The 13347-nt window shown below is 42.7% G+C and overlaps 2 protein-coding genes across 4 annotated transcripts; both read left to right on the top strand.

Annotated features, from left to right (window-relative positions):
- The first annotated feature begins 159 nt into the window (after positions 1-159).
- On the top strand, positions 160-3989 carry LOC115595437 (protein mono-ADP-ribosyltransferase TIPARP-like). Of its 3 annotated transcripts, none has more exons than XM_030439933.1 (6): positions 160-335; positions 1228-2061; positions 2200-2368; positions 2567-2754; positions 2864-3133; positions 3230-3989. In XM_030439933.1, the coding sequence occupies exons 2-6, from the start codon at positions 1238-1240 to the stop codon at positions 3675-3677; spliced, it is 1899 nt and encodes a 632-aa protein (XP_030295793.1). In that variant the 5' UTR covers positions 160-335; positions 1228-1237; the 3' UTR covers positions 3678-3989. The 3 variants fall into 3 exon arrangements, with proteins under 3 accessions (XP_030295793.1, XP_030295795.1, XP_030295794.1); XM_030439935.1 differs by having other exon boundaries at positions 2591-2754; XM_030439934.1 differs by having other exon boundaries at positions 200-248.
- Positions 3990-5619: 1630 nt separating this feature from the next.
- Positions 5620-9438, top strand: LOC115595438 (protein mono-ADP-ribosyltransferase TIPARP-like). Its single transcript, XM_030439936.1, has 6 exons — positions 5620-5800; positions 6706-7515; positions 7644-7812; positions 8011-8198; positions 8308-8577; positions 8674-9438. The coding sequence occupies exons 2-6, from the start codon at positions 6716-6718 to the stop codon at positions 9119-9121; spliced, it is 1875 nt and encodes a 624-aa protein (XP_030295796.1). The 5' UTR covers positions 5620-5800; positions 6706-6715; the 3' UTR covers positions 9122-9438.
- Positions 9439-13347: the final 3909 nt, after the last annotated feature.

Genomic DNA, 13347 nt, shown 5'->3' on the forward strand with positions numbered 1-13347 from the left:
TGTATTTATTTTAAGTAGCTTAATCTAAAAGTAATCAGATTAGTTTATATTATCTGTAGTTCAATGGATTACATTACTTACTACAGAAATTGCAATGTAATCATTATTAAGTAACTACTTACAATTGAGAGTAACGTGGCCCCGCCCACCTCACTCCACTCAGTCGTCATCCTCCTGTGGAGCAGCAAGCTCCTCTTCTCTCTGTAACGGTACCAAACGTTACATAAACGTTACTTCTCCACTTCAGGGTGAGGACAAGTGAGGTTTACTGCCATAATTTTCCGGAGTGAAGTTAACCAGGGGGAGGCCGTTGATTGAACTCGTCAGGGCCAACGGTAAGGTTAATTAGCGACGTGTTAATGAGCTAGCTAGCTTTCAGAGTCTTTAGCTAGCCAGCAGGTAGTTGTAGCCGCAGTGCTAACGGTGTGTGGAGCTAAGTTCAAAATAAAGAGATGTTTCTTCATGCTGACTTGAAAATTATGATATAAAAAAATTACACTAAATTGACTGCATATAGCACACATATTTTGATTGCTAATTAACTGTGCATATATTTCGCAAAAATATTTTTGTTTGATTATTTCATTTTTTCCTCCAATATCTTCCATGTGATGTGACCCAGTGACTCCTAACAAATACCGAATTGTACAACTACACAGGCCACATGAGACACACGTCTTTTTAATGGATTTTACGGGTTCTTTTATTTTATATGAATATTTATTGTGAAAATTCAGCATTTCTTTTCAATAGCTTCCATTTCATGTGACCCAGTGACTCCAAACTAATGCCGAATTGTATTACTAAATGGGACAAATGAGACACACCCCTTCAGATTACATTGCATTAGTTAAGTTCTTTTTTCTTTATTATATCAATATTTATATCAAATTTCAGCAGTTGTTTTGTAACAGCTTCCATGTCATATGACCCAGAAACTCCAGCTTCCTTAACAGTCTTGACCAATATGCGTATTACTTTTCCTAAACTTATGTAAATATAATATTGATTACCTCTGTCAGACAAAAATGTAAAAGTATAAAACACATGTAAATATATTATATGTACAATACATAATATACAACATCTGATAAAGTGTATAGAAGTATAAAATACATGTAAAATCTGTAGTACAGTACGTTTGAATTTCTAAAATGAGTGTATTTGGTGAACTGTACTGAACTGCAGCCTGCACCATCTCATATTGTTCAGTGTTTTTTTTCACAGGGGGTCAAAGATGCCCAACGTTTCATCCGGCAGAGGAGCGAAGAGAAAGATGGAGGATGTTTCAGAGACAGGACCTCCATCCAAATCTTCCAAAGTCACCATGCTGAGCCCGTCTCTCCTCCTGCTGGAGATCCCTGCTGACATCAACACCAGCCTCCCGGTGTGGGAGGCCATGAAGTCCCAGCAGCTCGACATCGCCTGGACCGTCAACCCCTACAGCCTTGGCGTTCACCTGACCCCTGCGACCTCAAAGCAAGGCAAGGCTTCAGATAAAAGTGATAGCCCGTCCAGCGTGGCACAGACCTCAGCGCCTCCTCCACAGCCCCAGATGGTCGTCCAGTCCATCGCTCAGAAGCAGAACACCGCCCGCGTCCTGCTCACCTTCACCCCAAACAGCACCACGTCAGTGCGGAGCCCTCCGGCTAAACCACCAAAAATACCCACCAATCCTACGCCAGCCAGCTCCATCATCGTCTCCCTGCCTCTCTTCATCACCCAACCTCAGCCTCTCGTTCAGCCCAGCGAGAAAGTGGTCCTTCCCGCCATTCACACGCCAAAAGCAACCGCCACCAAACCACAAGTCTCGCCCAAAGGGCCCGTCACGTCTCAGTTCCACACAAAGAGCTCCTCCGATGTCCAGATCTGCGACAACTTCCTCCTGAATATGTGTCGCGCCGGGACAAAGTGCAAGATGCACCACACTCCCTACCCGTATCACTGGCAGCTGTGGTGCGTCTCTGACCACCAGTGGGTCGACTTCCCCCCTCACTCTCAGGTCTTACTGGAAAGGATGTACTGCGACGCCAGTAAAGAGGACATTTGGATCAAGGATGGGTCAGTAAGACGGTTTCACAGCATGATGTTAACTGCTAAAATCTCAAAAAAAAAAAAAAAAAAAAAGATATTTTGTAAAAGTGGTATTCGTGTTTTCTCCTGTCAGCTGAGACAAAAATAAAAGTTTGTGTACTTCAGGAAGGTCAGCTACTGTCTGAGCTTTGACATGATGGAGATAGATGAGCCATCCAAGTACGATGGAGTCAGACGATTGACGAACTCGGAGAGTCCGGTCAGGAACCCTTACTTTCCCAGCACATGGAAAATCTACTGGTGGGACAACCAAAACTGGCAGGAGTACAGCAAGGTCAGTGTCTCGTACCCATGTAGTTCACTTTGTTTGGGCTGTCTAAACCTACCATTGTTAACAGCAGACGACCAGAGTCAGTCTCAACTCAGCATTAACTGCAGTATCACCAGACTCCTTTCACAAATGTAGGGATTTTGTAGAGTTAACAAACTTTGCAGAATGGCTGAGGCAAAAGGCAAAATGATCTCTTCACAGTCACTGTCCACCCTGCTGCTAAAGGAGATGAGCGACAAGGAGCCCGAGTGTTCCTTCTTCATCGGCTCGCAGGAATACACGGTGGACTTCACCAGCATGACCCAGACCAACGTCACCACGAGGTTCCACAGAGAAGTTCGCCGCCGACCCGCCTACAGATCCCCTGACTCCATGAGGCCTCACCTGCAGTCAGTGTCCTGTATCTCCTGTCTCTGTTTCATTGACATTCATTAAAGAAAAATCTGCCTCACTAATTTTAATAATACGAAAAGTCCTCCTTTACCCCCCCAAACCCAGGACGGGAATCCAGACCGAGCCCACCGAGCCTGTCGGGGATCCTCCAGCAGCCAACTTCAGCGTGGACCCCCTGGCCGAGTTCAGTTCCTGGTATCCTCCAGTGTGGAGTCCTTTATCGGAGCAAGACTACAGTCTGGTGGACGTTCCGGCCGGCACGCAGGCCTACCGGAGCGTCCGAGACTTCTTCTACGAGAGCCTGCCCGAGACCATGGTGGACCTCATCAGCATCCAGCAGGTCCAGAACCTCCTCCACTGGGACAAGTATCAAAGGTACAGCTGCTGTCTGTGTCTCCTGTCTGAAACCTTGATGAGTTGAGGCAAAACACACAAGTTTCAACAAAACTCTTTACTTTGTCGTCATCACAGACACAAGGTGTACATGCAGAAGCAGCACACTAAGTCCAAGGAGCCTCTGGAGAGACATCTCTTCCACGGGACGAGCAAAGAGGCCTCAGAGGACATCTGCCACAACAACTTTGACCCTCGCATGGCCGGGGTCAACGGAACGTCCCACGGCTTCGGCTCCTACTTCGCCACCACCGCCTTGTTCTCCAGCGACTACTGCGCCACGGTCGACCGAGACGATGTCCGCCAAATGTTCCTCGCCAAAGTCCTGGTGGGGAAGGTGAGTGTTGGGAAACACAACCTCCGCCGGCCGCCGCCCATCACTTCCAAGAGAAGCCAGTGCCGTCTCTATGACACCTGCGTGGACAACGTGGACAAACCCACCATGTTTGTAGTTTTTGACAGCTGTCAGTGCTACCCATACTACCTTATCAAGTACAAAGACCTGCCCGAGGAGATCAAAATATAAGGACAAAGAGGGGCGGGGGAGTTAGATGACGTTAATCGTTCAGACATGAACAGTGTTACAGGCGTCCAGTTGACCTGAGATGTTATCAAATGTTATCATGCAGTTACAGCAAATGCTCAGTATAGAGATACTTTGCAATGAAGTTCTACATGAAGACATGTAAGCAAACTTATAAAGCACTTTACTTTTCAAAATGTCTTTATTTTGGTTATTCAAACATCGATGGAAAGAAGTACTTTTGTTTTTTTCTCTCAAAGGTGTTCTGAATCAAATTCTGTCACGTTTATGAAAATAAACTGTTCGCTGAATACATTCATCGCTCTGTGTGTTGACATGATAAACATTGAATGTGTGTTTGCATGTTAATGAGGATTTCTGTATCTACCCCTGAAAATCAGCTTCTGCTGGACACTTGCTTTAAAGGTGCAACACGTGAGATTTTTTGTTTTTAAACATTGAAAAAGATAACCAAAGTCATCATCAGAGTGTGAAGAAATACCAGATTTGTCTGGTCCAGAGACATCTAATGAAAGACAGTTAGTGGTTACTCTGTTGATATGCTGTTTGCTTGGAGTATTGACCCAACAAGTTTCGGCTCTTTCTTTTCCTGATTTAACACAAATTCCACTGTTACAGTCGAGCACTATTTTAGTTTAATCCCTGCTCTTTGACCCACTATAAAAGGTCCAGCTGTTTCTTTATTATGTGGCGTTAACACAGTCAGACAGATATATATGTGTGTGTGAGTGTGTGTTTTTGAATATGATGCAATTAATCCAGCTGCAGTGTGACGGCACAGTGTGTGTTCAATGACTCTGCATGTGACTCTGTTTTTAGAGCTCTGTTCTGTTGTGGGTGTGATGGATGACATGGTAAATAATAAAAATGCTTTATATACTAATGATGTCACAGGAATCTGAGAGTGCTGATTTACAAATACGAATAAATAATTTTCAGATACGATGACGTCTCTCTCTGTTCTCTCTGTCGTCTACACTTTCACCTCTGTGTTACCAGAAGTGACAGGAAAGGTTCAATAGGCAGTGGTGAGATATAACTAAGTATATTTACTCTACTTTCACTCCACTGCATTTGTTTTATAACTTTAGTTACTACGTTGAATTTCAGATTGCTGCATCAGAGACAAAGTAACTCATTCTGAAATTGATTTATTTTTTCAATCAGATTTTAAGAAACTGATTCCGATCGTTTGGTTAACTTGTGTCACACAGTATAAACTGTACATACATGTAAATATAGCTTATGTTCACATTAATTGTCTTGTATCTTTAATACTTTCCTCCACATTTACTGCCATAAAAACACTTTTGATACTTAAGTACGTTCAATATCAGATAATTCATGATCTTTACTCAAGTACTATTCTTTCGGGTGACTACCACTCCCACCAAAGTCATATTTTAATACAATATCTTTACTTACTTTTGGGTGATTTTAACAACACTGATTTTTTAAAGGGTAATCTGGCTCTTATTTTCATTCAAAAATGTTCTGAAATGACTGTAGAGACAAAAATATAAATATATTTGTGGAACCTAAATTGTTTCTGCATCCCAATTTTATCCCAAGTACATTTATTGCCATAAAATTACTTTTGATACTTGAGTAAAAGTCTGAACGTATCTGATATTGAACGTACCAGTCTTAGGGGTGACCATCCCTGTTAGTAAAGTAATATTTTATAACAATATCTTTACTTTTTCTTTTTTACTTGTTGGTACTTTTTACAACACTGGTAGAATATAATGTGTTTTTATTTATTTGTTTATTCATTTTTTAAATTAGCTTGATCTAAAATAAATCAGATTAGTGTATATTATCTGTAGTTCAATGGATTACATTACTTACTACAAAAATTGCAATGTAATCATCATTAAGTAACTAATTACATGTGAGAGTAACGCGGCCCCGCCCACCTCACTCCACTCTGTCGTCATCCTCCTGTGGAGCAGCAAACTCCTCTTCTTTCTGTAACGGTACCAAACGTTACATAAACGTTACTTGTCCACTTCAGGGTGAGGACAAGTGAGTTTTACTTTCATAATTTTCCGGAGTGAAGTTAATCAGAGCGAAGCCATTGATTGAACTCGTCAGGACCAACGGTAAGGTTAATTAGCGACGCGTTAATGAGCTAGCTAGCTTTCCGAGTCTTTCATTAGCTAGCCAGCAGGTAGTTGTAGCCGCAGTGCTAACGGTGTGTGGAGCTAAGTTCGAAATAAAGAGATGTTTCTTCATGCTGACTTGAAAAATTATACTAAATTGACTGCATATAGCACACGTATTTTGATTATTAATTAACTGTATTTATTTCGCAAAAAATATTTTTGTCAGATTATTTCATTATTTTTTCTCCAATATCTTCCACGTGATTGACCCAGTGACTCCAAACAAATGCCGAATTGTATAACTACACAGGCCACATGAGACACACGTCTTTTTAATGGATTTTACGGGTTCTTTTATTTTATATGAATATTTATTGTGAAAATTCAGCATTTCTTTTCAATAGCTTCAATTTCATGTGACCCATTGACTCCAAACCAATGCCGAATTGTATTACTAAATGGGACAAATGAAACACACCACTTTAGATCACATTACATTAGTTTAGTTCTTTTTTCTTTATTATATCAATATTTATATCAAATTTCAGCAGTTTTGCAATAGCGTCCATGTCATATGACCCAGAAACTCCAGCTTCCTTAACAGTCATAACCAATATGCATATTACTTTTCCTAAACTTATATAAATGTAATATTGATTACCTCTGTCAGACAAAAATATAAATTATTTACACAGTTTCATCAATCACATTTATTTTAATCTTATTGAGCAGTTACCAGTAATACGTAATATACAACATCTGATAAAGTGTATAGAGGTATAAAATACATGTAAAATCTGTAGTACAGTACGTTTGAATTTCTAAAATGAGTGTATTTGGTGAACTGTACTGAACTGCAGCCTGCACCACCTCATATTGCTCAGTGTTTTTTTTTTTCACAGGGGGTCAAAGATGCCCAACGTTTCATCCGGCAGAGGAGCGAAGAGGAAGATGGAGGACGTTTCAGAGACAGGACCTCCATCCAAGTCTTCCAAAGTCACCATGCTGAGCCCGTCTCTCCTCCTGCTGGAGATCCCTGCTGACATCAACACCAGCCTCCCGGTGTGGGAGGCCATGAGGTCCCAGCAGCTCGACATCGCCTGGACCGTCAACCCCTACAGCCTCGGCGTTCACCTGACCCCTGCGACCTCAAAGCAAGGCAAGGCTTCAGATAAAAGTGATAGCCCGTCCAGCGTGGCACAGACCTCAGCGCCTCCTCCACAGCCCCAGATGGTCGTCCAGTCCATCGCTCAGAAGCAGAACACCGCCCGCGTCCTGCTCACCTTTACTCCAAACAGCACCACGTCAGTGCCGAGCCCTCCAGGTAAACCACTGAAAATACCCACCAATCCTACGCCAGCCAGCTCCATCATCGTCTCCCTGCCGCTCTTCATCACCCAACCACAGCCTCTCGTTCAGTCCAGCGAGAAAGTAGTCCTTCCCGCCACCAAACCACAAGTCTCGCCCAAAGGGCCCGTCACGTCTCAGTTCCACACAAAGAGCTCCTCCGATGTCCAGATCTGCGACAACTTCCTCCTGAATATGTGTCGCGCCGGGACAAAGTGCAAGATGCACCACACTCCCTACCCGTATCACTGGCAGATGTGGTGCGTCTCTGACCACCAGTGGGTCGACTTCCCCCCTCACTCTCAGGTCTTACTGGAAAGGTTCTACTGCGACGCCAATAAAGAGGACATTTGGATCAAGGATGGGTCAGTAAGACGGTTTCACAGCATGATTTTTTGCTGCTAAAATCTCTGAAAAGAAAGATATTTTGTAAAAGTGGTATTCGTGTTTTCTCCTGTCAGCTGAGACAAAAATAAAAGTTTGTGTACTTCAGGAAGGTCAGCTACTGTCTGAGCTTTGACATGATGGAGATAGATGAGCCATCCAAGTACGATGGAGTCAGACGACTGACGAACTCTGAGAATCCGGTCAGGAACCCTTACTTTCCCAGCACATGGAAAATCTACTGGTGGGACAACCAAAACTGGCAGGAGTACAGCAAGGTCAGTGTCTCGTACCCATGTAGTTCACTTTGTTTGGGCTGTCTAAACCTACCATTGTTAACAGCAGATGACCAGAGTCAGTCTCAACTCAGCATTAACTGCAGTATCACCAGACTCCTTTCACAAATGTAGGGATTTTGTAGAGTTAACAAACTTTGCAGAATGGCTGAGGCAAAAGGCAAAATGATCTCTTCACAGTCACTGTCCACCCTGCTGCTAAAGAAGATGAGCGACAAGGAGCCCGAGTGTTCCTTCTTCATCGGCTCGCAGGAGTACACGGTGGACTTCACCAGCATGACCCAGACCAACGTCACCACGAGGTTCCACAGAGAAGTTCGCCGCCGACCCACCTACAGATCCCCTGACTCCATGAGGCCTCACCTGCAGTCAGTGTCCTGTATCTCCTGTCTCTGTTTCATTGACATTCATTAAAGAAAAATCTGCCTCACTAATTTTAATAATACGAAAAGTCCTCCTTTACCCCCCCAAACCCAGGACGGGAATCCAGACTGAGCCCACCGAGCCTGTCGGGGATCCTCCAGCAGCCAACTTCAGCGTGGACCCCCTGGCGGAGTTCAGTTCCTGGTATCCTCCAGTGTGGAGTCCTTTATCGGAGCAAGACTACAGTCTGGTGGATGTTCCGGCCGGCACGCAGGCCTACCGGAGCGTCCGAGACCTCTTCTACGAGACCCTGCCCGAGACCATGGTGGACCTCATCAGCATCCAGCAGGTCCAGAACCTCCTCCACTGGGAGAAGTATCAAAGGTACAGCTGCTGTCTGTGTCTCCTGTCTGAAACCTTGATGAGTTGAGGCAAAACACACAAGTTTCATCAAAACTCTTTACTTTGTCGTCATCACAGACACAAGGTGTACATGCAGAAGCAGCACACTAAGTCCAAGGAGCCTCTGGAGAGACATCTCTTCCACGGGACGAGCAAAGAGGCCTCAGAGGACATCTGCCACAACAACTTTGACCCTCGCATGGCCGGGGTCAACGGAACGTCCCACGGCTTCGGCTCCTACTTCGCCACCACCGCCTTGTTCTCCAGCGGCTACTGTGCCACGGTCCACCGAGATGATGTCCACCAAATGTTCCTCGCCAAAGTCCTGGTGGGGAAGGTGAGTGTTGGGAAACACAACCTCCGCCGGCCGCCGCCCATCACTTCCAAGAGAAGCCAGTGCCGTCTCTATGACACCTGCGTGGACAACATGGACAAACCCACCATGTTTGTAGTTTTTGACAGCTGTCAGTGCTACCCATACTACCTTATCAAGTACAAAGACCTGCCCGAGGAGATCCAAATATAAGGACAAAGAGGGGCGGGGGAGTTAGATGACGTTAATCGTTCAGACATGAACAGTGTTACAGGCGTCCAGTTGACCTGAGATGTTATCAAATGTTATCATGCAGTTACAGCAAATGCTCAGTATAGAGATACTTTGCAATGAAGTTCTACATGAAGACATGTAAGCAAACTTATAAAGCACTTTACTTTTCAAAATGTCTTTATTTTGGTTATTCAAACATCGATGGAAAGAAGTACTTTTGTTTTGTTTTTTTCTCTCAAAGGTGTTCTGAATCAAATTCTGTCACGTTTATGAAAATAAACTGTTCGCTGAATACATTCATCGCTCCGGTGTTGACATGATAAACATTGAATGTGTGTTTGCATGTTAATGAGGATTTCTGTATCTACCCCTGAAAATCAGCTTCTGCTGGACACTTGCTTTAAAGGTGCAACACGTGAGATTTTTTGGTTTTAAACATTGAAAAAGATAACCAAAGTCATCATCAGAGTGTGAAGAAATACCAGATTTGTCTGGTCCAGAGACATCTAATCAAAGACAGTTAGTTACTCTGTTGATATGCTGTTTGCTTGGACCCAACAAGTTTCAGCTCTTTCTTTTCCTGATTTAACACAAATTCCACTGTTTCAGTCGAGCACTATTTTAGTTTAATCCCTGCACTTTGAACCACTATAAAAGGTCCAGCTGTTTCTTTATTATGTGGCGTTAACACAGTCAGACAGATATATATGTGTGTGTGAGTGTGTGTTTTTGAATATGATGCAATTAATCCAGCTGCAGTGTGACGGCACAGTGTATGTGTTCAATGACTCTGCATGTGACTGTTTTTTGAGCTCCATTCTGTTGTGGATGTGATGGATGACGTGGTAAACAATAAAAATGCTTTATATACTTATGATGTCACGGGAATCTGAGAGTGCTGATTTACAAATACGAATAAATAATTTTCAGATACGATGACGTCCCTCTCTGTTCTCTCTGTCGTCTACACTTTCACCTCCGTGTTACCAGAAGTGATAGGAAAGGTTCAATAGGCAGTGGTGAGATATAACTAAGTATATTTACTCTACTTTCACTCCACTACATTTATTTTATAACTTTAGTTACTACGTTGAATTTCAGATTGCTGCATCAGAGACAAAGTAACTCATTCTGAAATTGATTTATTTTTTCAATCAGATTTTAAGAAACTGATTCCGATCGTTTGGTTAACTTGTGTCACACAGTATAAACTATACATACATGTAAATATAGCTTATGTTCACATTAATTGTCTTGTATCTTTAATACTTTCCTCCACATTTACTGCCATAAAAACACTTTTGATACTTAAGTACGTTCAATATCAGATAATTCATGATCTTTACTCAAGTACTATTCTTTCGGGTGACTACCACTCCCACCAAAGTCATATTTTAATACAATATCTTTACTTACTTTTGGGTGATTTTAACAACACTGATTTTTTAAAGGGTAATCTGGCTCTTATTTTCATTCAAAAATGTTCTGAAATGACTGTAGAGACAAAAATATAAATATATTTGTGGAACCTAAATTGTTTCTGCATCCCAATTTTATCCCAAGTACATTTATTGCCATAAAATTACTTTTGATACTTGAGTAAAAGTCTGAACGTATCTGATATTGAACGTACCAGTCTTAGGGGTGACCATCCCTGTTAGTAAAGTAATATTTTATAACAATATCTTTACTTTTTCTTTTTTACTTGTTGGTACTTTTTACAACACTGGTAGAATATAATGTGTTTTTATTTATTTGTTTATTCATTTTTTAAATTAGCTTGATCTAAAATAAATCAGATTAGTGTATATTATCTGTAGTTCAATGGATTACATTACTTACTACAAAAATTGCAATGTAATCATCATTAAGTAACTAATTACATGTGAGAGTAACGCGGCCCCGCCCACCTCACTCCACTCTGTCGTCATCCTCCTGTGGAGCAGCAAACTCCTCTTCTTTCTGTAACGGTACCAAACGTTACATAAACGTTACTTGTCCACTGCAGGGTGAGGACAAGTGAGTTTTACTTTCATAATTTTCCGGAGTGAAGTTAATCAGAGCGAAGCCATTGATTGAACTCGTCAGGACCAACGGTAAGGTTAATTAGCGACGCGTTAATGAGCTAGCTAGCTTTCCGAGTCTTTCATTAGCTAGCCAGCAGGTAGTTGTAGCCGCAGTGCTAACGGTGTGTGGAGCTAAGTTCGAAATAAAGAGATGTTTCTTCATGCTGACTTGAAAAATTATACTAAATTGACTGCATATAGCACACGTATTTTGATTATTAATTAACTGTATTTATTTCGCAAAAAATATTTTTGTCAGATTATTTCATTATTTTTTCTCCAATATCTTCCACGTGATTTGACCCAGTGACTCCAAACAAATGCCGAATTGTATAACTACACAGGCCACATGAGACACACGTCTTTTTAATGGATTTTACGGGTTCTTTTATTTTATATGAATATTTATTGTGAAAATTCAGCATTTCTTTTCAATAGCTTCAATTTCATGTGACCCATTGACTCCAAACCAATGCCGAATTGTATTACTAAATGGGACAAATGAAACACACCACTTTAGATCACATTACATTAGTTTAGTTCTTTTTTCTTTATTATATCAATATTTATATCAAATTTCAGCAGTTTTGCAATAGCGTCCATGTCATATGACCCAGAAACTCCAGCTTCCTTAACAGTCATAACCAATATGCATATTACTTTTCCTAAACTTATATAAATGTAATATTGATTACCTCTGTCAGACAAAAATATAAATTATTTACACAGTTTCATCAATCACATTTATTTTAATCTTATTGAGCAGTTACCAGTAATACGTAATATACAACATCTGATAAAGTGTATAGAGGTATAAAATACATGTAAAATCTGTAGTACAGTACGTTTGAATTTCTAAAATGAGTGTATTTGGTGAACTGTACTGAACTGCAGCCTGCACCATCTCATATTGCTCAGTGTTTTTTTTTCACAGGGGGTCAAAGATGCCCAACGTTTCATCCGGCAGAGGAGCGAAGAGAAAGATGGAGGACGTTTCAGAGACAGGACCTCCATCCAAGTCTTCCAAAGTCACCATGCTGAGCCCGTCTCTCCTCCTGCTGGAGATCCCTGCTGACATCAACACCAGCCTCCCGGTGTGGGAGGCCATGAAGTCCCAGCAGCTGGACATCGCCTGGACCGTCAACCCCTACAGCCTCGCCGTTCACCTGACCCCTGCGACCTCAAAGCAAGGCAAGGCTTCAGATAAAAGTGATAGCCCGTCCAGCTTGGCACAGACCTCAGCGCCTCCTCCACAGCCCCAGATGGTCGTCCAGTCCATCGCTCAGAAGCAGAACACCGCCCGCGTCCTGCTCACCTTCACCCCAAACAGCACCACGTCAGTGCCGAGCCCTCCAGGTAAACCACCGAAAATACCCACCAATCCTACGCCAGCCAGCTCCATCATCGTCTCCCTGCCGCTCTTCATCACCCAACCACAGCCTCTCGTTCAGCCCAGCGAGAAAGTAGTCCTTCCCGCCATTCACACGCCAAAAGCAACCGCCACCAAACCACAAGTCTCGTCCAAAGGGCCCGTCACGTCTCAGTTCCACACAAAGAGCTCCTCCGATGTCCAGATCTGCGACAACTTCCTCCTGAATATGTGTCGCGCCGGGACAAAGTGCAAGATGCACCACACTCCCTTACCCGTATCACTGGCAGATGTGGTGCGTCTCTGACCACCAGTGGGTCGACTTCCCCCCTCACTCTCAGGTCTTACTGGAAAGGATCTACTGCGACACCAGTAAAGAGGACATTTGGATCAAGGATGGGTCAGTAAGACGGTTTCACAGCATGATTTTTTGCTGCTAAAATCTCTGAAAAGAAAGATATTTTGTAAAAGTGGTATTCGTGTTTTCTCCTGTCAGCTGAGACAAAAATAAAAGTTTGTGTACTTCAGGAAGGTCAGCTACTGTCTGAGCTTTGACATGATGGAGATAGATGAGCCATCCAAGTACGATGGAGTCAGACGATTGACGAACTCTGAGAGTCCGGTCAGGAACCCTTACTTTCCCAGCACATGGAAAATCTACTGGTGGGACAACCAAAACTGGCAGGAGTACAGCAAGGTCAGTGTCTCGTACCCATGTAGTTCACTTTGTTTGGGCTGTCTAAACCTACCATTGTTAACAGCAGATGACC

The sequence above is a fragment of the Sparus aurata genome, chromosome 14, assembly GCF_900880675.1.
Source record: "Sparus aurata chromosome 14, fSpaAur1.1, whole genome shotgun sequence".
Lineage (NCBI taxonomy): Eukaryota > Metazoa > Chordata > Actinopteri > Spariformes > Sparidae > Sparus > Sparus aurata.